At 40.3% G+C, this 25696-nt stretch overlaps 1 protein-coding gene across 2 annotated transcripts in view; it reads left to right on the forward strand.

Moving 5' to 3' along the window:
- The window catches only part of ARMH3 (armadillo like helical domain containing 3), a 119347-nt gene that overhangs the window by 10725 nt on the left and 82926 nt on the right, over positions 1-25696 (forward strand). For both annotated transcript variants that reach the window (XM_084290513.1, XM_084290514.1), the window contains 13 exons: positions 353-439; positions 4512-4568; positions 5641-5684; positions 7328-7388; positions 7943-7989; positions 8672-8747; positions 11414-11507; positions 14890-14991; positions 18432-18490; positions 19797-19862; positions 20925-20994; positions 22495-22555; positions 25396-25484. In XM_084290513.1, the coding sequence (XP_084146639.1) occupies positions 353-439; positions 4512-4568; positions 5641-5684; positions 7328-7388; positions 7943-7989; positions 8672-8747; positions 11414-11507; positions 14890-14991; positions 18432-18490; positions 19797-19862; positions 20925-20994; positions 22495-22555; positions 25396-25484 (913 nt within the window). The remainder of the gene's footprint in view (positions 1-352; positions 440-4511; positions 4569-5640; positions 5685-7327; positions 7389-7942; positions 7990-8671; positions 8748-11413; positions 11508-14889; positions 14992-18431; positions 18491-19796; positions 19863-20924; positions 20995-22494; positions 22556-25395; positions 25485-25696) is intronic.

Below are 25696 nucleotides of genomic sequence, written 5' to 3' on the forward strand. Positions count from 1 at the left end.
TTGTTTGTTTGTTTGTTTGTTTGTTTTCTGCTCTTTGATGAATTATACTTTTTTTTTTTTTTTTTTAATTGGAACTGGGTTTGGGGAAACAGAAAATATTGGCGATGCTGTCCAGTGGTGTTGAGAAATATGTTTGCCCATTATGCCCAGAAAGCCTGTGTACATCCTCTGTATGATAAGTTCCTCTGTTTCTTGGAAGCACTGACACTCCCTAAGTCGTGGATATCCCCTTTCAGTCAGGGTATAATTTGCTTTTGTACATACATTTCACTACCATGTGTGGTCTCAGAAGTCACCTCAAGCTTCCTGAAACAAGCCTGAACCTAATAATGTGATTCTTTCTTTATTTCAGATCCTGTCCAGCCCACTTAGTCGGAGGGAACATGGCTATGATGCTGTTGTCCTTCTTGCCTTGCTGGTCAACTACAGAAAGTATGAGGTAAGCATTCTACTGGGTAGCAGAAACATCTCTCTGTTACTTAATACTGTCCTCGAGCTTATTAAAAAAGCTTACAGTACAGTTTTTAGCAGTACACACAGCAACATTTATCGGGGCGTCAGCACAGAGCTACAGTGTCTTTGTAAGGCAGTCATAGCCTTTAAAGTCAGTTTGGTGGTTGTCTGGTTGTCAGTGTATTGTGGCAGACTTTCATGCCTCAAATCCTTTGGAGTTCTGTTAACTCTGCTGCTGTTGATAGATTTTTTTATTTATTTTTTGTTCTGAACTTCATTGGTGCTAAATTGTGGTCCCAACTGCTTAAGCAGATCTAATTAGTCTGGAAATTCATTATTTGTGATTTTGTTTCTGTCCTTAATGTGAATACCGGTGTGTTTTACATGAGAATGTTCTTTCATATTTTCGGGACGTGAATTTTCTATTCTCCCTTTAAATTTCCTGTGGAATATCATCTGTACTTCTGTCACCAGTGTAGCTATGATCTTGGTTTGCTCAGTAACTTCTATTCTAGGAGTAAAATGATTTATGTGTCCTTACATGGTACTTTTAAAAAGATGTCATTGATCTGAAACCTAATCATTCTCAAAAGTTGTTAGAAGTATACACTTATTTTTTCAGCTATATTTCATGGTTTTATGATCCTATTCCTCATTTCTTTAAAAATACTTTTATGGTGATGCTATGTGAGAGAACCATAAAAGGTTAACTAAATATTTGACTACATTGGGAAATTGTGAAACTAACTAATCAAAAGGCTGACAAACAGAGGAAACACTGCAATGAAGAGTGTTTACTGTGTCCTTTTCTCAACACCTTAAGGGGTGGCTGCTAGACATTAAAGCATAAAATCAGGCAGTGGGTTTTAAATAGATTCATCAATAACATTTAGGAGAAAACTTCTTTGCCTCACGTTCAGCCTAGTAGAATTGCTCGTTGCATCTCTTGCTAGGCAGAACTGAAAGAAATTAGTCAAAATGCTTTTTTTTTTTTTTTTTTTCTCCTCCTTCTTTGTGTACTTATTTGGCTGCATATAGTATATCCAATGGCTCTTCACATTCAATTACACACACTTTTGTGCCTTGATATAGTCAGCCGCAGGTGCTGAAGAGACTTAAAAACACTGAAGAGTTGGATTATTATTATTTTTTTTTTAGTTCTCTCAGAACTCAAATTATTTTCCACGAATCTCTTTAACAAAAAGAGTCATTATTCAAGCTCTAATTCCCTGCAAGATGGCCTGTCTGCAGAGAAGATGGCCTCATCAGGGCTGGCAGCAAAGCTGCTGAATCATCCCTAATGAGCGTTCAGGGGAAAAGTCTTGTGAGGGATAATCAAGTGGACTCTGGTCTTCATTTGTTACAGATGTGAAGTTAAGCATCTAACTAGGGATTATCTATGTGTTTGTTTTTTTTTTTTTTTCTGCTTTCTTTTCTTACCAAAGATTTGTTTTCCATAGGTTTGTTTCCAGAACTTTGTTCCACTTAGGGGCATGGGGAAGGTCTCACTCCCTCTATCAGATCTGTGTGCTTCTACATACACCTCTCAACTTCACATAATATGTCTCACCTGGGGATTACATTTCTGATCTGGTGTTAATTGGCTTGTCTTTTAGAAATTACTTGGTAATGATCTCTTCCCAGCTTCCACTTTCATTTCTTTGAGGTTGCTGATATGTAACAATGTTCATAGAGGACAACTTGAGTATTCCCAGTTTCCAGGAGATTGTGTTCATCCATCATCACTGAAAAGAAGACCTTAATGCTATAGCGTGTGTTCTTCAAAGAGCTGAGAATCACCTTTTTGCTCTTTCTGGAGGGAGTTGGTGGCAGAAGTTATTTCTAAGTTTGTGTCGCCACTTCATTGATGCGCTCTTGAGTTTTCAAAGTGCTTACTAGCCACGCTTCAAGGCTATTGCATGTTTGTGCATATCGTGGAGTGGCAGGTGTAATTTAGACTTCCAAAAATTTTGCTGTAATTCCCAGGGAGATGAAAACTAAGGAGACCGGGATAACAGGATTGGAAGAGGGAAGCAGGCAAAGAATATGGGGAGGCCTGAGTGGTGCCTGTACAACTTGTAGGCTACTGAAGTTCATCACAGATGTGCAGACTAATGCTCACAGGAAGCAACTGTTCACAACTGTTGGCTCTGAAGGAGTAGCAGGAGCAAGTTGTGCTCCCTTTGGGCAGCCCAGGAAATATTCTCATTATGCTGGTACAGACTTGCAATGGAAAGGCACTAAAAACTGCCTTGACCTGTACAGAGCAATGCTGTGTGTAGATTGCATCTGTTAGTCATCTGCTTGCTGCTGAAGGAGTTAGGGAAGCCCAGAGGAGGCATGGAGTGTATCAAAGGAACGGAAATTTTCAGACAGAAAACATGAAGGAGCCTTCTGCAGTTTTGGGAGTTCCAGCTGAAAAGGAAGAAGGCAGAAATCCACAGCAAGCAGGGCTGACTTCTTGACTCTATTTGCCAATCACTTTTACGTTCTTGCTGCCGAGAGGCAGGAGGCATGTAGCACACATCTTGGAGAGTTAAGGGCAACGGGAGCCTGAAGAGTTGTTCATAAGCTGGAGATGACAAGGAACCTGTTCCCTATCCTTTCTGTGATGGGATGGAACGTGTGTTTCGGTCTCAGGGCAGCCTCTTGATATGGACCAGCTTGCTTAGCTGGCAATTTGGATAACTCTGTTGCCCCTAATTCAGCATAGCCCCGCTGCCCATTGCGTGCAAAAGCCTCATAACTTTTATTGGTCACAAATCACAGGTTGAGCAGCCTCCTGTGGGTGAGCTGTGGTATGGAGACATGGCCTGAGTTTCTCATCGTGGTATAATGAGAGCAAGAGAATGACTGAAATTAGACAAACTAAGCTTTAACTTCATTCTTTCAAAAAATTGTAGTTAAATATAGATACATTTAAAGCTTGCTTCTTTGTTGACAGACTAAATTTCTGAAGGGGAGAACGGTTGCACAGAAAGGAGCATGTATGTTTCTCAATAGGAACCTCCCTTCCAGCCTCAGGGAAATCTCTTTGCATGCTTCACGCACGGATGGGCTCTGTGTCATTTTCTGTGAGAGCAGATAGTGCTGCTGGAGGCAGGCTGACCGACTAGTTGAGCTTTGGTATGTTCTGATCAGTTTTTTCCTTGGACCAAAGAGAAAATCGATTCTCCCAAACAACACAACAATAGCAAGAGTGTTTTCTGATCAGCCTGATTTTTAACCTGCTGTTAAACCTTGGGCAAAACAGGTAACTGCGTAACTTGCTAGGCATTATCTGATAGTTTTGTTTTTTTTTTTTTGCTTTATTCTTCCCATCCACTTTGGGCTTACTGCACAGATGGAACTTTTTCTTCTCTGTCCAAACCAACCTTGTTTTGCACTGACACTTGTAAACAAATTAAAAACAAATATACATTGCTAATCTAAAATGCTTCCTAAATTGTTAGGACTTATCTTTATAGATGGTGCCTGCGTGCTTTGTTCAGGTTAGTTCAAAGAATTTGTATTCACGAGAGACTTCTGGCTCTCAGTGGTGGTAACTGTTAAGAGTTGAGCTCTAACCCTGCAGCAGATGAGCCTGTAATATTGTCATGCCTTCCTGAGCCCTCCTTCCTTTAAGCAATCTTTGTGAGGTGTTGCAGAAGAGAGATATCAGAACACTTATGTCGAGTCCCAGCTTCACTGCTCGTGCTTGCTGCATAACAGTGTGTGTGTCACTGATAACATGCTGTCAGGACAGCTGTTCCACTTCCAAGACTGACAGTCCAGCTAGCAAAGGAACAGGAACTCCATCGCTTCCCCATCTCCATCTGAATAAAATCAGCAATTTGCCTGGCTGAGCAAGTAAAGAGTTGTCCTGAGCATAACAGCCTTCATGTGATGTGACTACTGTCGCTTTGTGTGCATTCTGCTTTGTGGGACAGGAGAGAAAATCTTTCCAGGTGGCTGGGTAAACTTTGGACGATAAATATTTTGTTTGTTTGTTTGTTTTCCTCATAAAGACTAAACTTAAAACTATTCTTCTTTCTTCTTTCTCCCCTGCTGCTGAGCAGTCAGTGAATCCTTACATTGTGAAGCTCTCTATCGTAGATGATGAGGCCACGCTCAATGTGAGTATCTGACTTGATTACCCAGCGCTGCTGGGAACGCTCTTCCATGCATGGTGTTAAGAAATGCAGTCGTGGTGTCTGGTGCAAAGAGGGTCTGGGAGCAGTACTGCTGTAAAGAGCACAAGTTTAGTGGGTTTCTGCCTTAACTGTACTCTTGTGATAGATTTGGTAGCTCGTGATTTGGACAGTTTGATCTTCAGTTAAACGGTGGAGATTGTTAAAAGGCTAGGTAGCAAGGAATGTGCTAAGGTTGGTCTATTAGGCTTTTGTCAGCTATCTGTGTTACTTGCTGTCACTTGCCAAAGCGGCACGAGATACCTCATGCCAAAGGACATCTCTCCACTGCTGCGTTATCTGATTATTTTTTTTTAACAAGTCCACACGTCAATTACTGCAGCTCACTAGAAGCTTGTACCCAAATCAAGAATCCTGCAGTGTACTTTACATTGTAGCTGCTTTGTATGTTCTTGTGTTCAAACCTAGATAAAAAGTGTCAGTGCACTATGAGCTCTGGGAGGTGTGGGCTTGAAAGCTTTCCTTTAGATTTGAAGTAAAAGCAAACTGAGCGCTAACTAAAGGGTAAGAACAGCTATTTTGAATTAAATTAAATTAGCTTGACAGAGAAGGATGACCAGTAGCTGTGCAATAGAGGAGGCTGTTTGTGAGAAGTGACAATGTCATTAGTGTTTATGGCCTTTGTTTCGAACCTTTGGATACACTTCCTCTGACACAAGCTTCCTTCTGAAGTTCTTGCTGCTTTATTGAGGCTTCTTGACTGAGTAAGCTATATCCGGAGGCCCAAAGAGAGTAAACTTTCTTCTCTGAATTTACCTAACTAGATACTCAACTTTAAATTTTGGTGCCTTGTTTTTTAGATTTTATTTATGTATTTAGTTAGTTATCTCAGTGTGTCTTATTAACTCAAACTGCTGCAGGGGAAATTCTTTGTAGCATGCTAGGGAGTACTGGGGGGGTGCAGCACTGCTGTCTGTGTTCAGTGTTTGTTTTCCTGCATCGAGACTTGTAATATAAACTTTTTTTTTTTTTTTTTTTTTTAAAACACTTTTTGCAGGGAATGGGACTTGTAATTGCCCAGGCTTTATCAGAGTATAACAGGTAAAACCTAAATGTCTCTTGTTTTTAAGTGCATGGTAGTTGCAGTCCATTTCCACAAACTTTTTTGAGTTAAAGTACTTATCACTTAACAGCTCTGATGCATCTGGAAAGGCAGGGAATAGTCATGCTTTGAAGTACTTCTGTTCAGTTGATGTTGTCACTGCAAGTGTAAATGCATATGTACCGGGTGTTTTTATTGTAACAGCGTTACCTCTGTATTGTGTAAAATGTTATGGTCCCAGGTTAGAAGATAAATGATTTGCTGAGTACTTCTCCAATTTAACTGAAACCCTGATCTACAAACAAATGTGTCTGGAGCAATACAAATGCCAGATCATAGGTGATCAGGGAATCTACACTCTTGCAAAGGATGGACAGCAATAACGCTTCTAAAGAAAGAGCCAGCAAGCCAGCAGCAGAGATAGAATGTTCCCAACCTCTGTTCAATAAATAACAATACAAAATATGTAAGTTTTCCTAAGGAGAAAGTTCTTCAGAAAAAAAATGGTAACCCAAGAAGGTTTTTTGGGGGTGGGAGGATGACAAAAGGATTCTCAAAGTATTCAGAAAAATGTTTTAATTCCTTCTGAAGGTCTGTTGTTAGAGATACACTTGCAAGATAATGCAAGTCAGCAAACCGTGTAAATGCATTTAACATATTAGAGTAAAACAGGAGAAAAAAAAAACAAGCAAACAAACATACAAAAAAAAAAAGTCACCCACCTTGTTCATTCTGACAGAAGTTGTCTTAGACTATAGCCTGTTCTGCTTATCTCTATCTTTTCCCCTTCCCCAAAAATTTAGAATTGTTTTCTCTGCATCTTGCATTATATGTAATTAGATTGCTGTACAAAAGACAGCACATGGCCATATCATCTCTGCTAGCCCATTTCAATGTAAAATGAAGCAAATTAGCTTAAATCTGAGTTAACCAATCTATTTGTTGACTTGCTCCTATTCTAGTCCCCAGTCAAGGGCCTCAAGTCATGGCCCATGGCTGCTGGACCAGCTCTACGTACACGATAGGTCCGATGCTTGCTTATGTTGTCATATTTACTGAGACTGCTCCAGAACATCCTTGTGCTTTCTAGTTTGCTGTGAAGGAAGCCAGGCAGGAATGGACAGCTGTCAGCAGAGCAGTTCATTAGGTCAGATTAACGTGCCCTCTTTGGGAAGAGGAACATGCGATCAGGCAGGACTGGGCCATGAACCAGCCTAATGGTCTTCATGGTTTCTGCTGGCTGTAGGGTGATGAGCTGTGGTTTAGTCTGTATCTAATTAACGAAACTGGACTGTAGTTACTGGCTGTGTTGATATGGTTCATAGGATACTGTGTCACCAGTGCAGGACAAAATTTCCAAAGTCACTTATTCCTTCTCCTTAGTGTTAGCCTGGACTGAATGTATTCTGTATAACAACACAGACGTCGTTCAGTTGCACCTTTCAGCACTGCCACTTTAAGCAATTGATGAATATTTTAACACCCTTGCATCCCTTTTTGTGGGTTCTTGAAAAGGAATTGTGAATATTGAAACTTTCTCCAGCCTGTATCCAAATCAGATAAAGCTGTCTCAGGATTTAGAGAAGATAACCCTACCTCCATTTCTAAGCATTAAGTTTCTTTCTTACTCCTTTTTGTTCAGGCAATACAAAGATAAGGAAGAGGAGCACCAGAGTGGTTTCTTCTCAGCCCTAACTAATATGGTAAGCAAGGAAGCAGTGCTTTTCTATTCTTAAAAGAGGCGCCTCATAGCAGGTCCGAAGGAGGGTGAAAGTTTCCAAAAACTGAGTTAGAATTTGGTTCTGGAGGAGGGGATGCATTGATCTGATCCAAACCAAACACAACTAAAATAGCTTTATTCTGAGGACCATATTATTGTGTGGCTGGGAAAGCACTTTCAAAAATAAGGATAGTTCAGTGTTAATTGCTGTCAGGAGTGACATGGGTAAAACTGCCACTGCTTTGGGACAAGCAGATGGGAAATGATCTCTACTGTCCTTTCACAGAATCACAGGTTAATCCAGGTTGGGATTTAAGAAAGAGTTTTCTTTTCCTTCTGGCATTTGACAGAATAAGCATTGGTAGGTTACAACAGAACAAAATAAAATGTGTTTGTAGATGGTCATCCTGTTCTGTCCTTTGTGGAATTTTCCCATTTGTATTTTACTGGTATTAGAAAGAAAGTTGCATCCAGGTCTTCTCTCTTGTCTAATAACTTTCAAAAAGTCCTCCTTTGTAATACTCTTTCTTTCCATAGGTGGGCAGCATGTTCATAGCAGACGCTGATGAGAAGATATCAGTCCAGTAAGTGAACAGATGTTAGTTACACAATGAGTGGCAATTCACCACTCCGGTCAATGTGATTTTCTCCATCATGGAGCTGTTTTAATGTAGCAAATGAAAGAGGTGTCACTTCTCTTGTAACTGAAATGGTACCACTCCTGTAATCAATGGGTTTCTTGGTTACTTAAGTGAGAGAAAGATGTGGCAGGAGGAGCCACAGCTGAATTGCTTGTACTGAAGTGTATAAACAAACAAAACAAACCTGTGATTTGTATGAGGTGTTTTTAATGTATGAAAGTCATGTTGGAAGTGGCAGATGGGAAGTAATGGTTCATGTACTCTTGTCTCCAAGAATGTGTTCCCTGAATCAAGGGGGCAAGTGATAAATGCAAGGGTTTGTGGTAGCTGCCTAAAACTCTGCCTAAAAAGAAAGGGCTTTAAAGAGAAAACATTGCTTGAGACTGAGTAACAAGGGAGACGTTCAGCATGAGGGAAACAAAGATTATAGCTGAGATCTAAAAAGAGGTGTTTTTATGGACTGCTCAGTATTATTAATAATGAAAAAACAAGAGAGACAGATTTTTACATGGTTGAAAAAAAAGTTATTTCAGATGGGCTGTGCTCCTGAGCAGCTTTGATCTCAGGATTCTCATTTGGTGTTAGCCCGTAATTAACTCTGCTTTTGTCTGTATCCCTTCCACAGAACTAATGAAGCAATACTGCTGGCCCTGTATGAAGCCGTTCACTTAAACCGGAATTTCATCACAGTTCTAGCACAAGTGAGTTTCAGCATGATGTTTGCCCTTTCCTTCATGGTAGATGTCTTTTGAAATTAAAAGAGCCAGGAATCACATTGGTGGAAAGATGAGTTTTCTTTTTGTTTTCTCCTAGGTACTTGTCATAGGTGTAGATGGGCACAAAAGATCAAAAGCAGCCCAAGGTTTATTTTACTTTCAGGCAATGCTTCCTGCCTTGCCAGAAAAAAATTAATTTTTTGATGGCACAGCTCATGCTAGGATGAGCCATTTTCCCACTGAATGGGAAGAGCTGCATGGAGTTCCTTCTGTGTCCTATTGATACTGCCTTCAGGCAAGATGCAGTGTGATGACTGGTAGGGGTGAGATTGCTGCAGCTATTAGAGCAGTTCATGCCAATGATACATTAGATCATTTTATGGGCTCCAAGCTGGATGAATTGTTCTGTCTGGATATGGACATCCTGCATGCTGTTTAGGTATCCTTCGCTTAGGGACCAATCCATGCATGAGACTGTTGTTTTAAATATTATTTTGTGTTCAATCTTTGCTTGGAGAGCTTGATCCCTTTTGCCTGGGAGACTACTTCAGAACAGAGCATTCCTCCTTGCTCTGTTTATGGTTAAGAAGCAGAGCTATGGCAACCTTCTGACAAGCAGTGGGCTGCTCTGTACCTTTGATCGCAAACCTCTGGACACTTTTTTAAACAGTGTGCAAACTTGCAAAGGCTGTCACTGCTGGGGAAGAAATAACAAGTCTGTCTGATCTGATGATCGTGCTGTGGATGGCTGGAGGGATGGCTTGATGAATTTAGGAAGACCTTCCAGTTTAGGCTGTTCATTTTGTTTTTTTTTTTCTCACAGATTACTAGCAGTACTTACAAAAATGATGACAGCAAAACAGTTAACGCCTTTCCCCAGTTACTTCAGCTCCTCAGAGAGTGCAGCTATACATCACAGGCTAGACATTTTGCGTGACAGAGGGAGTAGAGACCTTTGGGGAACCCCTGACAGTGGTGTTGATGGAGGAAGCCTGATAGGCAGATCTGCTGCCTCCAAAGAAAGCTTCTGTTCCGTGGGTGGTTAATTTGCTCGAGTTCCCTGGCTCTCTTTTCCCAGGTTGTTCATTCCTTATGCTTCTGAGAGTCTTCTGCTTTCAGTTCTGTGTAATTCCAGTTCAGGCCTTTGTATGGCCAAGATATCCCTGAGGGAGAAGAGGTCTTTGGCAGGGAAAAAAATGATGTAGGAAAAGAGCAGCCAGAGTAAAAACTTAAATTAATAATGAAAGGATAAGCTAGTTATCTGTGAAAGTGGTAGCTGAAGCAGTCACTGTTCGGTGAGCTTGATTGAAATTGAGGTCTAATGTTGTTCTTGAGTGAATTGTTTGTAATCCTTCATTTAAGAGAGGTCAAGGCAGGGCATGCTGTCCTTTGAAAAACTTCATAAAAGCTGATGAAAGCTCTTGTCCAAGTTTGTGTCCATTGCTGGACTGCAGACTGCTTGAATGACTACCTGCTTCTACAAGAGCACATAGGAAGAGCAGGGATACAGTTCTGATGCCTGAAGTGTGAACTCTTTGTGTATTTACTTCCTAGCTTGTTGCTCCTCAGTTTTTGCTGCTAGGTGGCACTGTTATCTCTCAACTGAGAGTTAATGTTTGGGGAAAAGGAAGGTAAACACCACGGCTAAATCTATGAAAGCAAACCTACTTTATGTAAAATTCTCAATGGAAAATTGCATTTTAATTTAGTGCATGTGATGATTTAAAATTGGCTTTGAATTGTAGTATGTGTCCGTGCTTCCAATAAAATACATGCATTTATAGTTGCTGATAAAATGAGATATTCAAAGACAATGCTGAGCCTATTCACTTGTGAAGAATCCTGTGGAACCGACATCAAATCAACAGCTCTATATCCCTTTCTTTTTTTGAAACTGTGATGATATAGTAAGGCAGATGATGTGTTTATGTAAAACATGCTCTGTGAAATGGACACTCTGCTTGGCAGCCAGATTTAAAATAGCATGGCAGATTGCCTACTGTATCACCAGTTTGGATAGATCTGGGAGCTTACAAAGAGTAAAATCAAAGTGGTAATTAGGCAGGCAACTGTTAGCAAAGATGAAATGTGCAGAGAAACCGGCTGATGGAATCAGAGGGGATCGATAACGATAGTGTTACTTATGTTTTGCACTCTTTTCCTCCGTTGCCTGGGCTTTACGGTGGTACAGAGAGGTAATAAAGTGCTATCATCTTTGAATACGAGCAGGTGGAGGGTGAGAGGGGTAGGAGGATTTGCTTTTAGAAAGAGAAATTAAAGGATTTTAGAGAAAGACTTCAAATGCACACCTTTGGGCTGTTTTGAGGGGGGATCAGAAGCTATAAACAGTGTAGGCTTCTGCATGTGTTTTGCGATTCTGTTCTGGGGAAGGGCATGTTACTTGTCTGTTGGAGACAGCCACTGCTTTTTGTATGTTTTGCTGAGTAAAGAAGTTGATGTATGGTTTAATTGTAGATGGCCAAGGTTGTGAAACATAGCTTTCATCTTTGGAGGAGAGGTTGAAGTTTCTTGTGATTTCATTGAAGTCACGTCTGACGTGTGAGCGCGGAACAGCACAAGTAGTGGTCTGTATGACTGCTGCGCAGGGAAGCTATTAACCTCTGTGTGTTTGGGCATGTGTTTTCGATTAGAGCCATCCTGAAATGGGTCTTATGACAACACCAACCAGCCCAATTCCAACAACGCCTGTCACTCCACTTGGAACCACCCCACCTTCTTCAGATGGTAAGAAATGTAATGTTCCTCTGGGGAAAAACTATTAAAAAGTAAAATAACTAGCAAAGCACTTCCTTGTGATGGCAACTAATGAGGTCTGTCTGGAGCAGATGTAACCTGGTGTTCTCTTCCTGGGGAGCTGCTGTACTAAACATGAGCAAGAAATAGTATTTGGCTTCAATTCAATAGACGTTTTGTGTAGTTTCTCTTTTGCCTCTTATGTTTCTTAATGAAATTTTTCTGATACTCTTTCTGAGAACACTGTTGTCCCAGTATCTGCATGAAGGTGCACCCAGCATGTTAGCTATTCTACACAGGCTTTTACTTTTGAGTGTTTCCAGTGTCAGGTTTTCTGCCTGAGATTACTTGTCATTGGAACAGATTTACAGAAAATCATGCTAGATTCCTGCTTGTTATTCACGTGCTTGTCCCCAGCCTTGAATTAACTGGGATTTGAATCCAGCTTGGGAGTTGCAGTACTCCTCCCTCTGGTTGCCTTTTTTCTGATACACTTTGTAAATGACTTCTTGCACTGAGATTATTCTTCTAAATGAGGTGTTATATGCCCAAATAGTTACACTTTAAAATTGTTTAAAATAAAACCCTTTTTGTTTAAGTTATGGATGGGTGTAGTCTGGTTTAAGAGAGGAGATGAAATGGCTGTTGCCACCTACTTTGATGGCATCATCTAGATCTGAGGAAAGCATTCAGTGTAAGAATAGAGGCAGTTTGAATAGAGCACAATTTGGAAGTGTTGAAATGAAACGAAAAGCAGTCTGGGTTACTTTAGTTATATCAGCTATTCAGGTCATTTGATATCCTAGTTAAGGATGATCCTCCCTGTGGATGAATTCTGTCTGGTTACCATGGATATCAAAAGCTTCAGTTAAAAAGCCCCCTATGTCTCAAGTCTCCATGTGCATATAACACAAAATGTAGAGGGACGGGCATTTTGTGGGCTTCTGTTCAACATGTTCGTTGCAAATGTATCCACCCACACGCTGTATTACACAACTGACAGAATTTATGCTTACCTACATCTACTGCCTGCTCACATTCTCTCCTTTTTTTTTTTTTTTTAATTTACTGAAAAACAGAAGCAAAACAAAAACTGCATCCTGCTTTCCGCAGAGGCAGTGATCTTATGAAGCTTGAGGCTTCTTGCTGCTTGTAAGATTGCTAAGTTTAAAGATGGGAGCTGATCTTAGTGTGCAGCAATTACACTGGGAAGCATTCTTTATTTTTTACTTCCTGTCACCTCGCTGATCCCTGCTCTTTTTTTTTAAAAAATTTTTTTTTTAATGTTTTGAGGAACTCGGCTTAGTTTTGAGTGGTACTTCTTTAATTTTACTCTTATTTTAAAGGTATGTCAGAATTTTCCTCATTTTCTGACGTCTTGCACGTCAGCTGTAAAATTTGCCTGTGGCTGAGAGTTAGGAAGAGGCATTTCAGCTTTGAAAAGATTGCTTTCTGCTTTTTCATGCACTTAAAAAAAAAAAAAAAAAAAAAAAAAAAGTGTAGTTAAGCTATTTTCAAGTTTCAGCAACATGTAGAAATTCCTCTGATTTTTTTCAGGCACTTTTTAATGCTGACTGGGATTAAAAATGGGTTCATGTCTGGTTTATTTTTTTTTATCTATAAATCTAAATTGTGAACTAAGACCTTTAAAGTTTCAAAATATCTGTTTTAAAAAACCACCACACCCAAACATCTATAGGATGAATCAGGGTAAGCAGTGATGTCTTCTTCAGAGTGATTTTTTTTTTTTTCTTAAATGAGACTTTTGCTAGAAACTGTTGATCCATAATATGTAAATTGACTGTGCCTGTCACCATAGTTATCTAAATGTCAGTTTGCTTACTGTTGTTAAATATTCATTCACTGCGTTCATTGTAACAGCTTCAGAAGGACCCACTGGGGATATAAATACATTTTCTCAGTCTCTTAGCTAAATCTTTGAGCTATTCATAATATTGGGGGTGAAAAAGCTTCCAGTCTCATTGCTTAGACTTTTTGCCAACAGACTGGGCATGTGAACAACACATTGGGAGCTCCAGAGTTTCAAAATTGAAGAAACTAAAGCAGCTTGCACTTAGGGATGTGCAGCTTCCAGAAGCTAAAAGCTCCATTATCATTTCTTTGATGTGATTCGAACAGCGAGGTTACATTGATCTACGTGGCCCGTTGTTTCCAAGGGCTGCAATTTTGTATTCAAGGGGATTGTATAATCCGGAGCTCTGTGAGAGCCGCTGAGCTCTGGGCCTCTCAGTGCTCTGTTTTAAGAATCCTGCGTTTTGTTGTTGGTGCGTCTCCCGTACCTTTCTGTGCCTGTGTGTGCCCCAGTTCCAGGAATAATAAACCTTATTTACCACATTACAGGGTTATGAGATTGAAAGCTTGAATTGTAAAAGGCATCGTTAAAACAAACGTTTGTCTCAGCCAAAGCACGGTTACGTACAGGATCAAATTGCTTCTCCTCAGAGCCCCAAACCTAGCTATCCGAAACTCAGATGCATGTAATTCCTCACTACTTGCAAGTTCCAGTCTCGTCATAAACACCCTTTTCTTCCCCCAAGATCTGTGTGAGGAAAGACTTGAAAATTACTGCCGATAGAGTGAAAAGAGAATATAGAGTTGTCAAGATATGTGTTCCAGTCAACTGCAGATCTTTCTCCAGTGCAAAGGGAGCCCTTTCTTAGGCTGTCTTTATGGATTGAGAAGGGAGAAGGCCTTCAGGCAATCATAAATCAAGCCACATATGGCCTCCTATGTTTTAAATCCTGAGAGTTTGTCAGGAGCTCCTAGGCAGCCAGAACAGAAGTGTTACAGTCATATCAGGACAGGAAAGTAAAACTGGAAGAGATCCCCTTGTATCTAGTGCCTTGTGTTAAAAGCACATCATTGTCCCTTCAATTTATCAAGCTCTGTGTTGGTAGATTATGATCTTAATAACCTGATAGTGTAGTATGGTATTGCATTGGTTCTTTTCCAGCTGATCAACCTACCACGGAAATAAATACCATTATTCTTGACCTTATGTTTTGCACTGTTGCACTGCTTGTAAGAATTAGATACGTGTTGGTGAGAATTTGTTGAGTCTCCCTAGGCTGGGAGTGTTGATGAGTGCTAAAACACCAGGCAAGGAAAAAGAGGCGTCTCACTTTGCAGGGTATCCCAGCCTACCCTTAGAGCAGGAGGAGTGTACTCTGGTGGAATAGCACCAGTATTCAAATACAGGTTCTTTGCTGGGTGATCGTCAGGGAGGAGGAGCTCAGGTGACCCTACAAATAAGTTGAATCTATCCCAGACTTGTGAATCTGTGACCTGGTTCTTTGTATAGTTGTGTTTTGTATTTATGGAGGGTGAATGTGTCTTATCTGCTTTGTTCTAGTTATAAGCTCTGCAGAGCTGCCTTTGGATGCTGACGTGCAGACTAGCAACTTGCTGATAACCTTCTTGAAGTACAGCTCGATTGTGATGCAGGACACAAAAGGTAAGTAAATTCTGTTGATGTAGTTGTCGATGCAGCAGTCTTGAAATCAGGAGGACATAGGAACACATCTCCAGAAACAGAAGCTAAAGGGAATACCTTCAGATGACTGAAAGTTCCACCTTTAGAGTGAATGAAATGATTTCTTATTGTGAGATGACAGTTACCTGATACTAGGAGAGACCTAATACTGGCAGAAGAGAAGTCAACTACAGGAAGAATTTAGTAATAATAATAATAGTACCTAATAACCAAATCTGTCCCTGTGCAGGAGCTGTGAACATATCTGATTCCAAACCCCTCTGTCAGAGAGGGAAAGTCATGTAACAGAGAACTGTATTTTTAAGAAAGTTTAGTCTGACGCATGAGGCAAAGCTCAGCATTAGGAGGAAACGTTTCTGTGTCCTCTGGTACTTGCTGGTTAAACAGACAGCTCTTTAGTTACACAGGTGGTGGCTGTGATTTGCACTGTACCAACAGTAACTTACTTGATGAGATACATTTCCGTGCTGTGCCTTTTGTTTCTTCTGATAGCTTTGGAGGGGGGGTAGTTTCAGCTTTCAGGAGATGAAGCTTGGTGATGTATTGCTTCATCTCCTGCTCAAGGTACCTAAGGGTCCTGTTCTGCCCAGTGCTTGTATGGGCAGGGCCATAGCAAGAACATGACAAGTGATCTTTTTACCGTATTTCAGCCCATTACCAACTTGTGCTGTTTTAAGTTAGATGTTACACCTGAACAAAGGTAGGAAGATGGCTGCAGAGCTATGATATGTTGATTGTTGAACTGGATGAACACTTGTATAAGATGAACATATTGTATAAGAGAGTAGACAAGGGAGTTTCCTTGTATGCAAGCTTGTAGGGAAATTGTCTGGCAGTCTTGTTCAGTATGCAAGCTTCTTACTGAAAAAGTGAATAATTGAAATTAGGGCTTAGAAGGACTTCGTGAATGTATCTAGCACATCGCTCAAAACCAAAGCAGAATCAGGTCTACCTATCTTTTTTTTTTTGAGAGTTGTTGCTAACAGGTTGGATGAGACACTGATAGGGGAGTATCGTTTTTAGACTATTCAAGTGTTTAACTACCTTCAGTGTGAAAAAGCTTCATGTGCATCCTAAATTCTTCGGTGAGATTTAAATTAATTACTAGTTATCTTCTCCAAGATGGGTATTGAGAATGGATTATTTCTTTCTTCTTTGTGACAGTCATTCTGTATTTGAAGTCTGCTTTCATGTCTCCTCTTGCTTTTGTCTTTAAACTAAACAACTTCAATCTTAGCTCAGTCATTCTTTATAGATTGCACGCATGAGGAGGGCTTACTAGCTCTCTAATCATTCTCATTTGTTTTTTTCAGGGTCTCTCTTGCTGATCCAAGTCTCTGATGAAACAATTTTTATGTATTTAAATTTAACTGCTACACTTATTAGTCACTATAATACGGGAAGTGTGTATAGGGCCTCAGGAACTATCAGGCTGGATTAGTCTCAGATGGAATGAAACCTGATAGAGGAGATTCCTTACTAAACAAGCCAGCTAAAAATGAGTTTATCCTGGTTTGAGATAGGAGTTAAAGAAAGAAGCATCACCTTGCTTTTAGCTTGTAAAACATTTTAAATTTGTGTGGCTGATAGACCTATCTCCTCACCTCCATGGCAGTATGTTGCAAAGAGTTCTACAGATTAGTCATACAAAAAATGTGCTTTCCCAACTGCTGCCTATTAATTCTAGTGGGTGTATTCCTGTCCTTTTATTTTGAGGATAGATGGGGTCCTGCCTGACTTTTTTCTTCTTGTGTAAGAGAAAGTGCGTGAAACCAATATAGCAACAAGGGAAGAAAAATGAAGAACTTAAATTTTCTCTGTATGTCTTGAGACAGGTGGAACACTTAGAGGGGAGACTGGTTTGCTCCACATCCAGGACTAGACAGTTGTTTCAGTCCTGTCCCAGAGAGCATAATTTAATAGATTGCATTTTGCTAGATTTTCCTCTTGACATCTCTCTTGTGCCAGTCAGAGGCAGCTGCTTCGAGAGAAACAAAAGCTCTGTGTCATTTTTTCCCATCTGTAAAATAGGGTTCATAATGATACACCCCCCCCCCAGGAAGTGGTCTGCTTTGTTCCCTTAATGAAGGATGCTGCTAAAGTACAGAGCGTCTGTGTGAGTAAACTGCCTGCGTAGATGCCCCATAACTCTGCTGCAAATGGCATGATCTTCACAACACGCTGGCTGAAGGCAGAGTACTTAGTATGGAACAGGAGCCTTTACAGCATGATCCCCAGGGAGAAGTAGTAGCAGCACCTACAGAAATATACAGTGAGGCCTTACAATAGCAAAATAACAAGGCTTCAGTGCATCAGAGCTCTCTAAGGCCATTTTTCCTTCTCTTGCTCGTGTAGAAAACTTTTCAGTTACATGCCTTAGCTGAGGTAAGAAGGCATAGGTGAGACTTTTAATTCTCCTGTTCCAAAATTCCTTTTACTCAGAGCAGCAAGATGAAATCAGTATACTACAGGGCACATCTTGTTAGTAAATATCTGTCTCTCAGCAGCCTGGAATAGAAAGCGAGGCATCAGCGTACGCAGAATAGCCAGCTAAACCCCTTCTGTCTATTTTTATAGATTACTTTATGCACGTCCTTCGAGCAAGGATGGGTCCAGAGGTTTCTTCCATACAAAGTTACTCTGTGACTTATACACTAAATAACTGAGATGCATTTCAGATTAAAATTGAGAGAGAAGAGTTCTAAATAATCCAATCAAAAATTGCACTTGTCTTATTTGCAGAATTCATTCTATTTGTGAATCTTTCAGCCCTCCAGTAATCAGTCATACCAAAAGCTGCTTGAAGTTTTAAGAAGAATAGGAATTTGCAGGACCTGATCAAGGTGGAACTCCTTAACTCTTAATTTGTCTTAAAATGCTAAGTTCTTGCTGACTTCATTCATGGTTTTACATAGAACAAACTATGTCATGTCTCTCATCACTGGGTTTAAAACTTGGGGCTTAAACTCCCCACATGCTTGCTCTGCTACGCTGTTCTGTGCCTCTAGCAAAACTTTGATAACCCACAGCAAAGGTGATCTTTCCATTTTGCCTCAGAGAGAGAAAAGCACACCTCCATTGTCACAGAAAGGCAGGGATTTATACTAGCATTTGGAATACCTGCAAAAGTAAAACTGGATGAGACAGAAACCTCACTGATAGTTGTAGTGGTGCTGGAGATTCAAATCAGAAACTTTGTTGGGGAAAAGCTTTGTGGGATTTGTTGTCTAACCAGGAGGGCGAGTGCCTAATGAGAATTGTTGGATTATTGGCTATCCTGGAGGAAGTAGGGTATGAAGACTCTCCAAGGCTGGGCTTTCTCTCATTGCTGCAGAATGAAATAGCTTTTGCATTGCCAGGCTTGTGTGGCTCGTGCAGAACTTGTTTTTGCTTCTTTGCAGATGAGCACCGGCTACACAGTGGCAAGCTATGTCTGATTATCCTGACGTGCATAGCAGAGGTAGGTTTCTTGTGGGACCCTTCAGCAGATGGTGTGTTACAGGGCCCTGTCTGTCTACACATCCCCTGCCTCCTGTTCACCAGGAGCTGAAAATCCACAGTGGTTCTAAGTAATGAGGCCCTCAGGCAATTAATGTTTTGCTAATAAAACTGATGCCATTCTGTTAAAATTTACTTGAAAATTGGATAATCTTACTTGGTATAGCCAACTCACAGAGGCAGAGAGAGAAAACAGTGAACCTATGCCTGTTCTCACTTAGCTACTGAGCACCTTGTGGTGTTACAGGCTTTTAGATGAATAGTTTACTAACACCTTTCACATCTTTGCTACTCATGGTGAGTATGGGTAGTGCTGTATCCCATCTGCCCAAGAAGGATGTGAGTAAAAGAAAGCTGTGTGGTTGTAGGACTGTAGGAAATCTTGTAGTAGGGTGAGAAAGCAGGATTGCTGGGCTGCATCAGCAGTGCTGGTGAAGGCGCCCCTGTCTTGTGGGAAGTGTGCACTAATGGCTTGACCTGAATGGTGTGGAGTTTGTGTGGCATTTACATTTTGCTTGCTTGCAAGTAAAGACCTTTCTTAGCAAAGAGTAAAAAGCAGCAATGTTCATAACCAGTGTAAGGATTCTGAAGTAATGTTTCTTCAGGGTGCAGTCTAAAAGCTAATTATGTGCATTTCTGTTATTTATAAACAAGTATTTGTGGCACTCAAGTTCTTCAGGTGGGTGAATACAAGATAAGAAATGCTGTTTCTACATAGCAAGGGCATGTTTTGGCTCTGGTACTAAAGGAATGGTGTATTTATTTTAACAACTTGGCTGTATGGCCTGGAGTAATCACTTTGATTTAGACCTGGTCTTGAAACAAGTTTTGCCTGAGGGGTGGGACAGCTTATCAACCTATTTGCTAGTGCTGCAGTGAATTCTGGCATGATGGGTCCATCAAAATGCCAGTTTGGACCTTCTTCCACACTGTCACAAAGATTTGTGTGCATTATATAGCACTTGTTAAAATCTTGACACTGCCATGTGTACAGTCTGCAGTTTGGATGAGCAAAGAAGGTAATGGAAAATAGTGAGTAAAACAGCAAGTAGTGTAGATTTTAATTAATGTGGAATTGGGTTCAGGAGGGAGGTTAGCTTTGTGGGATTGAAGATGTGTGTGGACATTAGAAGGTTACACGGGTGTTTTTAACCTTATAGCTACTTATTAGGAACTTTGCACTAAAGCATGTGATTTGAGAGACAAGTGGAAGTTGGTGTGCAGTTGGTTTGCTATTCATCTCTCTTTTTTATTCCCCTTTTCAACAGGATCAATATGCTAATGCTTTTCTCCATGATGACAATATGAATTTTCGAGTAAACCTCCACAGGATGGTGAGTCTTTTCCTATGGATGCCTTGCATTGTCTTTGAGATGAGAACACAGGATTCAGTCCCCATTTGCTGAAAACTGTGTCACAGACGTCTAACCTAGATTGCTAAGGCATGTGGAAACACTGTCAGAAATGCAGCAGTTAGAGAAGGATTTTAAAAATCATTCCCAGAATGTCTCAGTCCTTCAAAAGACAGGTTGCCCTGTTGGTGAATTCAGCAGCCTGTGTAGCTGGGCAGGAACTGTGTGTTATGAGGTCTCTGAAGAGATTAGTAACACAGAATGTTCTTCCTTAAGCTTCAGCAAGCTTTAGCCCTCTTGATATAATAATGTGCAATTGGAGTTACACTGGGTGCTCTGATTTGGCTTATACTTTCTCCTGAATGGGGGGATTTGTCTTCAAAGAGGAAAATATATTTTCCATAGCTTTTTCCTATAGCTATCCATGGAGGAAGTTTCCTTACCTAGCTCACGAAGTGTTTATATAGTTACAAGTAACTGAGCAGTTCTCCTGACTTAATGCATTCTGTTTTTAAGGTGCAGGTGATTGCTACCTCATCTGACACCAGAGCAGTGCTTGAAAGTGTCACTGATCCAGGACAGAAGCAGACATCTTACTTTATAGTAAACATACTACAAGGGTGCTAGTCTTTCCCACTTGGCAGAAAACTCTCTGTTCAGTTAGCCTCTCTGGTTTATTACTGTTAAGGCTGAAGCTATTTAATACTGCACTTGCTGTTAAGAATGCAGATCAGGCATCTGGGTCAGGAGCAAATCAGTATGTTAAACAAGCAAAAGGGACTGCTGTGTGATTTTCTACCCTATGATATAACAATGCCCTCCAGTTACGCAGCTAGAGTAACAAAAACCCAGTGGTTGGTGTGCTGAAAAGCAAGAAAAATTTTGCCTCAGCTGTGGCCTTCAGGATTAATATAGGTGAGATAGCAGTTGGAGAGAAAGACAAAGGGAAGTCTGTGATGGTACTATTTACATGAAAAATACAGTAATACACAGAATGTCACTTCAGGCTTCTTCTGACTTCTTTTCATCTTTGTGTGTTTGAAGCCAATGAGGCATAGGAAGAAAGCGGCAGACAAGAACCTGCCCTGTCGCCCGCTGGTGTGTGCAGTGCTCGGTGAGTATTGCTAGAGTGCCTGCCTGCTTTTGGCTCCCAAAGCACCTTTTGTTCTGCAGCAGAAAAATGAGATTTGTGGATTAAGGGGAGGGGTGGATGGACATAAAAAGAAAGCAGTTAAGTACTAAAGAGACTTCCAGCTATGGACAGTCCATCTCTATACCTGGCTGCCTCACAGAGAAATTAAATTCAAGATTGCTGCTCTGTAGCAAGAAATCCTGTATACATTTACAGCAAGTTTTGTGGAAGCCTGTTGGCCTCTTTCACTTGATTACATAACAATAGTCAGGGCAGCTGATTAATAAATTAGGAGTTTTAGGTGAGTGTAATGACAGTTGGTCACAAGTACTGTCTAGATGATATAATGAGAACAAACCTATGGAAAAGACAAATACATCTTGAGGAAGATTTGCTGGGCATTTAGCCTTTTCTGAGTGAAAAAAATAACAATAAGAATGTCAGTAGCAAGGATTGGTTTTGCCTGTGGATGTAGAGGCACAGCTGAAAGCTTTTCACACAGTGAATGATTAAATTGTGAGACTCATGGCTGCAGAGGCCAAAAATATAAATGGGTACAGAGATGGATGGAGACTGAATCTCTGGGCGGCTCTTAAGCCTGATGAAATGGAAGCAGTCTTGTGCTCCAGGATTTTCAAACAGGTGATTGTTGATGGCACAACAAAACTGATGGGGAATGAATCTTTCTAGACTTACCAGATATCATGTACTTTTCCCCTGGACTGTTTTTTGCTAACTATAGAGTCCTGTTGCTGGGTGCTTAGGACCCTAGGAGGTTACACCTCACAGTTGTTACCAGTGGCACAACTTAAATGTTTTATGTTCAGGTGAACACATGGATCTGCCTTTGGTTAGGATTTATTGGCTGAACCATAGTAACTTATCTCTTTCAGTTGTTTTAATTGTATTTTGGAGCTTTTTACCTGTTATCCTCACATTGGGTTCCCTTAAATGTTAGAGACGTTCTTGATTTATTTTTTATTTTCTATTTTTATTTTTCCTGAATGAATCTTAAGCAGAAGTATAGTCTGTGTTAAGACCAGACTAGGCTTAGTTGCTTCAGAATTGATTTTATGGATAAATAATTGTGTTCTCTACAATATCTTCTCTGAAAGTAAACCTCTGGGTTGTATGATTTCTGGTGAGAATGATTTTCTAAAATGTGCTTCTCAATGGAATTTTCCATTAGTGACAGGGCTTGAAATACGAGAACAATTCTAAGCATCAGAATTCACAGTGTATTCCTTATTTGACTAATAGTGAGGGAAAGCATATGAGGAAAGCAGTGCCTCAAACAAAATTATATTACGTGCCCTTGGTTTCCAGTGTATTTTTTTTTTTTTCCAGCAAAATTTGTTTCTTCTAAGCAGGACTATTGGCTGGTAGGGAGGTTGGTGGAGTAGGTTGATTTCTTCATCATTGTCTACTAGAATTTAGCTGTAGCTAGCTCAATACTTACTTCATCATTTTCTTTTGTTTCAGATTTGATGGTGGAGTTCATTGTAACACACATGATGAAAGAATTTCCTATGGATCTCTACGTGTAAGTATCTGTTGGTTGATTCCTAGTTTCATTTGAAGTTTTGAATTTGGATGGAATTCTAGTCATATAACAATCGTCTGGCTGAAATAACGTTTTGGTGGCTGGTGGGTAGCAGGATGACTCTTCATGAACTCTTCTGGCAACTTTTTCTAAAATAATCTTTGTGATGGGAAAATTGAAAGTGAAGTGAATTTCCACCTTTTAAACTGATTTCATCATTTACTTGATCAAATACAAAGAGCTATTCAATCTGAAAGAAGCTTCATAATATGCACTCATGGCAAGAATTCTTGGTCTAGAAACTGAAAAGACAGTTTTAAAAAAGTGGGGATGACTGATGTGAGGCCTGGAAGGTGATGTGGAGAGTGGGAAAGAAGTTTAAGCCTGAAATAGACTGCTAGGGTAATACTTGGCGGTGGGGAAAAGGAGAGGAGAAGAGGACAGAGCTGCACACGAGCACTTTGTGTCCCACTAGGCCCTTAGAATGCTTTGTTCTGCTTTGTCCTGGAGGGCAGAAATAGGATTTAGGCAGATCATTGGCTTTGCTCTGACTGTTTGTACAGTACTGGATTTCCCCCAGGCCTGAACAGCACTATATTCTGTAGAAGGGATACAGATACATAGGTTGTTTTCCCTTAACATAAGTTCTCAGTGTGCTCTGATTTTACCCAAATAACTCTGAAATTACAGTGCCTTTGTAAGGGTCATAGAGTTCAATTAAAACTTTGTGAGAAATGTATTTTTAATGACGATTACAGAATTAGTTGTCGTTGGGTAGTATGTTGGGATTGAGAAGAAGGTTGAAAAATGCTTGGGCTCAAAGGTAAGGTCACATCTAGAAACCCCATGAGAATAAAAATAATGAGCTGTAGCAACAATCAGTAGACATCCGTATCTATTCCTTTTGGCATGTTTGTGCAGCCCTTTCACTATGTTCCTGTCTGAAACCATCCCAGAGCAGACACAGATATTGCAGGCGAAGTGGATATTCTGAATGCACAAATAGTGTGATACTTCTCCGCGTTACATTTAATAGGTGGCAATATGAATCTGCTCAGTGGAAGGCATATTAATACTGGAAAGAGAAATCCAGCCCAAAGGTGTTATTTTGTCCATTAAGTGTGTTATGAATTCTTGGTGCAAAGCTGAATTAGCAAAGACACCCCACCAGGACGGATGTGACTTCCACAGTGTGGTTTGGGAGTCTGGAGGGCTGGTAGCTGGCTCTCTGACCCCTAAGGCAGAGGGACTGGAACTGTAATGCCCCCCAACCCTTTTTTTTCCGTGCCTTGCTTTCACCCGGAAAAATGTATGCTGCTGCGTGCTACAAGTGGGTTTCAGTGCTGAGATATCTCTGCAGAGTATTTTGCAATACCACTGTTGTAATTACAAAAAAATATGTTTTATCCTTTACAAGATTCTTTCTGGTCAGTGCCTTAAGCAGTTTTTTGAAGAGGCCAATTCTCATCTTACAGCCAGGTAAATATGTAGGTGGAAAGGCACTGGGCATTGTCTGGTGCCAGTAACATCAGAAATGGTAGCTTTCTCCCCAGAGCAATTGCTGTTCCTGATCTGAAGACAGCTCTCTGCTATCGTGGCAGTTTTGATTCCTTTTTCTATTTGAATTTGAGAATCCAATTTGCAACGCAGTGTTTAATGTGATGCTCAGCTATTACAAGTGGTTTTACCTTTATTCCTCTGAAGTTAGCCACTTCAGTCCTTAGCCCACTGTTGTGTTTTGGGGATTGTATAAGAGTCTAAAAAGAACATATACCATGTGCATATTATTTCTTAGGGATTTTGAAAGTCTTATTTTGAACTCTTCACCCCATCTTGAACAATTTCCATGCAATGTTTTTAATTTGATTTCTCTGTTTGTGTGATGTTTAATGCCTCTCAGGAGTGTCTTTCCAGAGAGGTATTGATATTAATGTATTTCTGAGAAATAAGAGTTTAGGAAAAAAGGAATTGTTTCCTTTTGAAGTCTGTTTCCTCTCTGTTTTTCTAAATGCCAATAATTAAAAGTAGGTTGATCTATCAAATTCAAATTTGTATACATTTTCTATCTTGTCCTTAAAAATTGCAAGTGCTAGGGAATTTACTCACCATATGATGTATTTAGTTTTGATGATACTGAAATGTGTTTGTGTACCTAGGAGTTTGTATAACTGCTATAGAGGTGTTATAACCACTATAAAGTGCTATAGAGGCCTGCATGATTTGAAGACTTCAGAATTATACTAGCTGTATGTTGGGGGGATTTCAGAGCTCATAGGTGTATTGCTTGATCATTCTGAAGTTCATACTTAAACTTGAAAGAATTTTATATATTATATATATTATATATATAAAATTAAACTGCATGCCTCATTCAGTCAAACTAAATACCTTGCGGATTTAGTTTCGCTGTATAGGTTCTTTCAGCCTCGTCACCTGTGCCAGAGAAACCAAAAAGCTCCATTCTGACCAGGTTGTCCAAAATCTGGTAGCAGTATCTCATGCATCTGGAGCCTGAAAGTCAGGTAACTACATTTGTAGAGCTTACGAGGTCCTCAGATAAAGTCAGCAAAGAGTGGAAAGTATTAATTAAATATAAAGAGCAACCAATCATGTTGAGCTTAAACTGTTATACAGGCATCTTCCTCTGGTCTATTCTGGTTCATCCGGTATGGTTGTTGCTTCCCTCTTGGAGCCCCAAACCATGAGCTCCATTCTCCTCTGTTAGGGTTTGTGTTTGTCTACTTCCCTGCTGATTTCTGAGATGCTGACAGCTTCAGTGTAAAATTACTGGGAAAAGCAATGCCGTTGATTCTTTGCTTTTTTTTTTTCTTTTCTTCCAGACGCTGTATTCAGATTGTGCACAAGCTGCTGTGCTACCAGAAGAAATGCAGAGTGAGGCTTCATTACACGTGGAGGGAGCTCTGGTCAGGTACTTTGCATCTACAGAGATGGTCAAATATAAAAAGCCCAAGGAGTGGGTAGCTGTTTGTCCATGAGTGCTTGTTCTAGTGCTACAGGGTTAAACAGCAAGCATCAATTCTGTTAAATCATCTTTATTTTGCAGCTTACTTGCTACATGCAAATTACCTCTTTTAGAAAGCCAGGTCATTATCATAATGGTAGCTAATTTACTTTCTTGTC

The sequence above is a fragment of the Netta rufina genome (assembly GCF_964035555.1).
Source record: "Netta rufina genome assembly, chromosome: 7".
Taxonomy (NCBI): domain Eukaryota; kingdom Metazoa; phylum Chordata; class Aves; order Anseriformes; family Anatidae; genus Netta; species Netta rufina.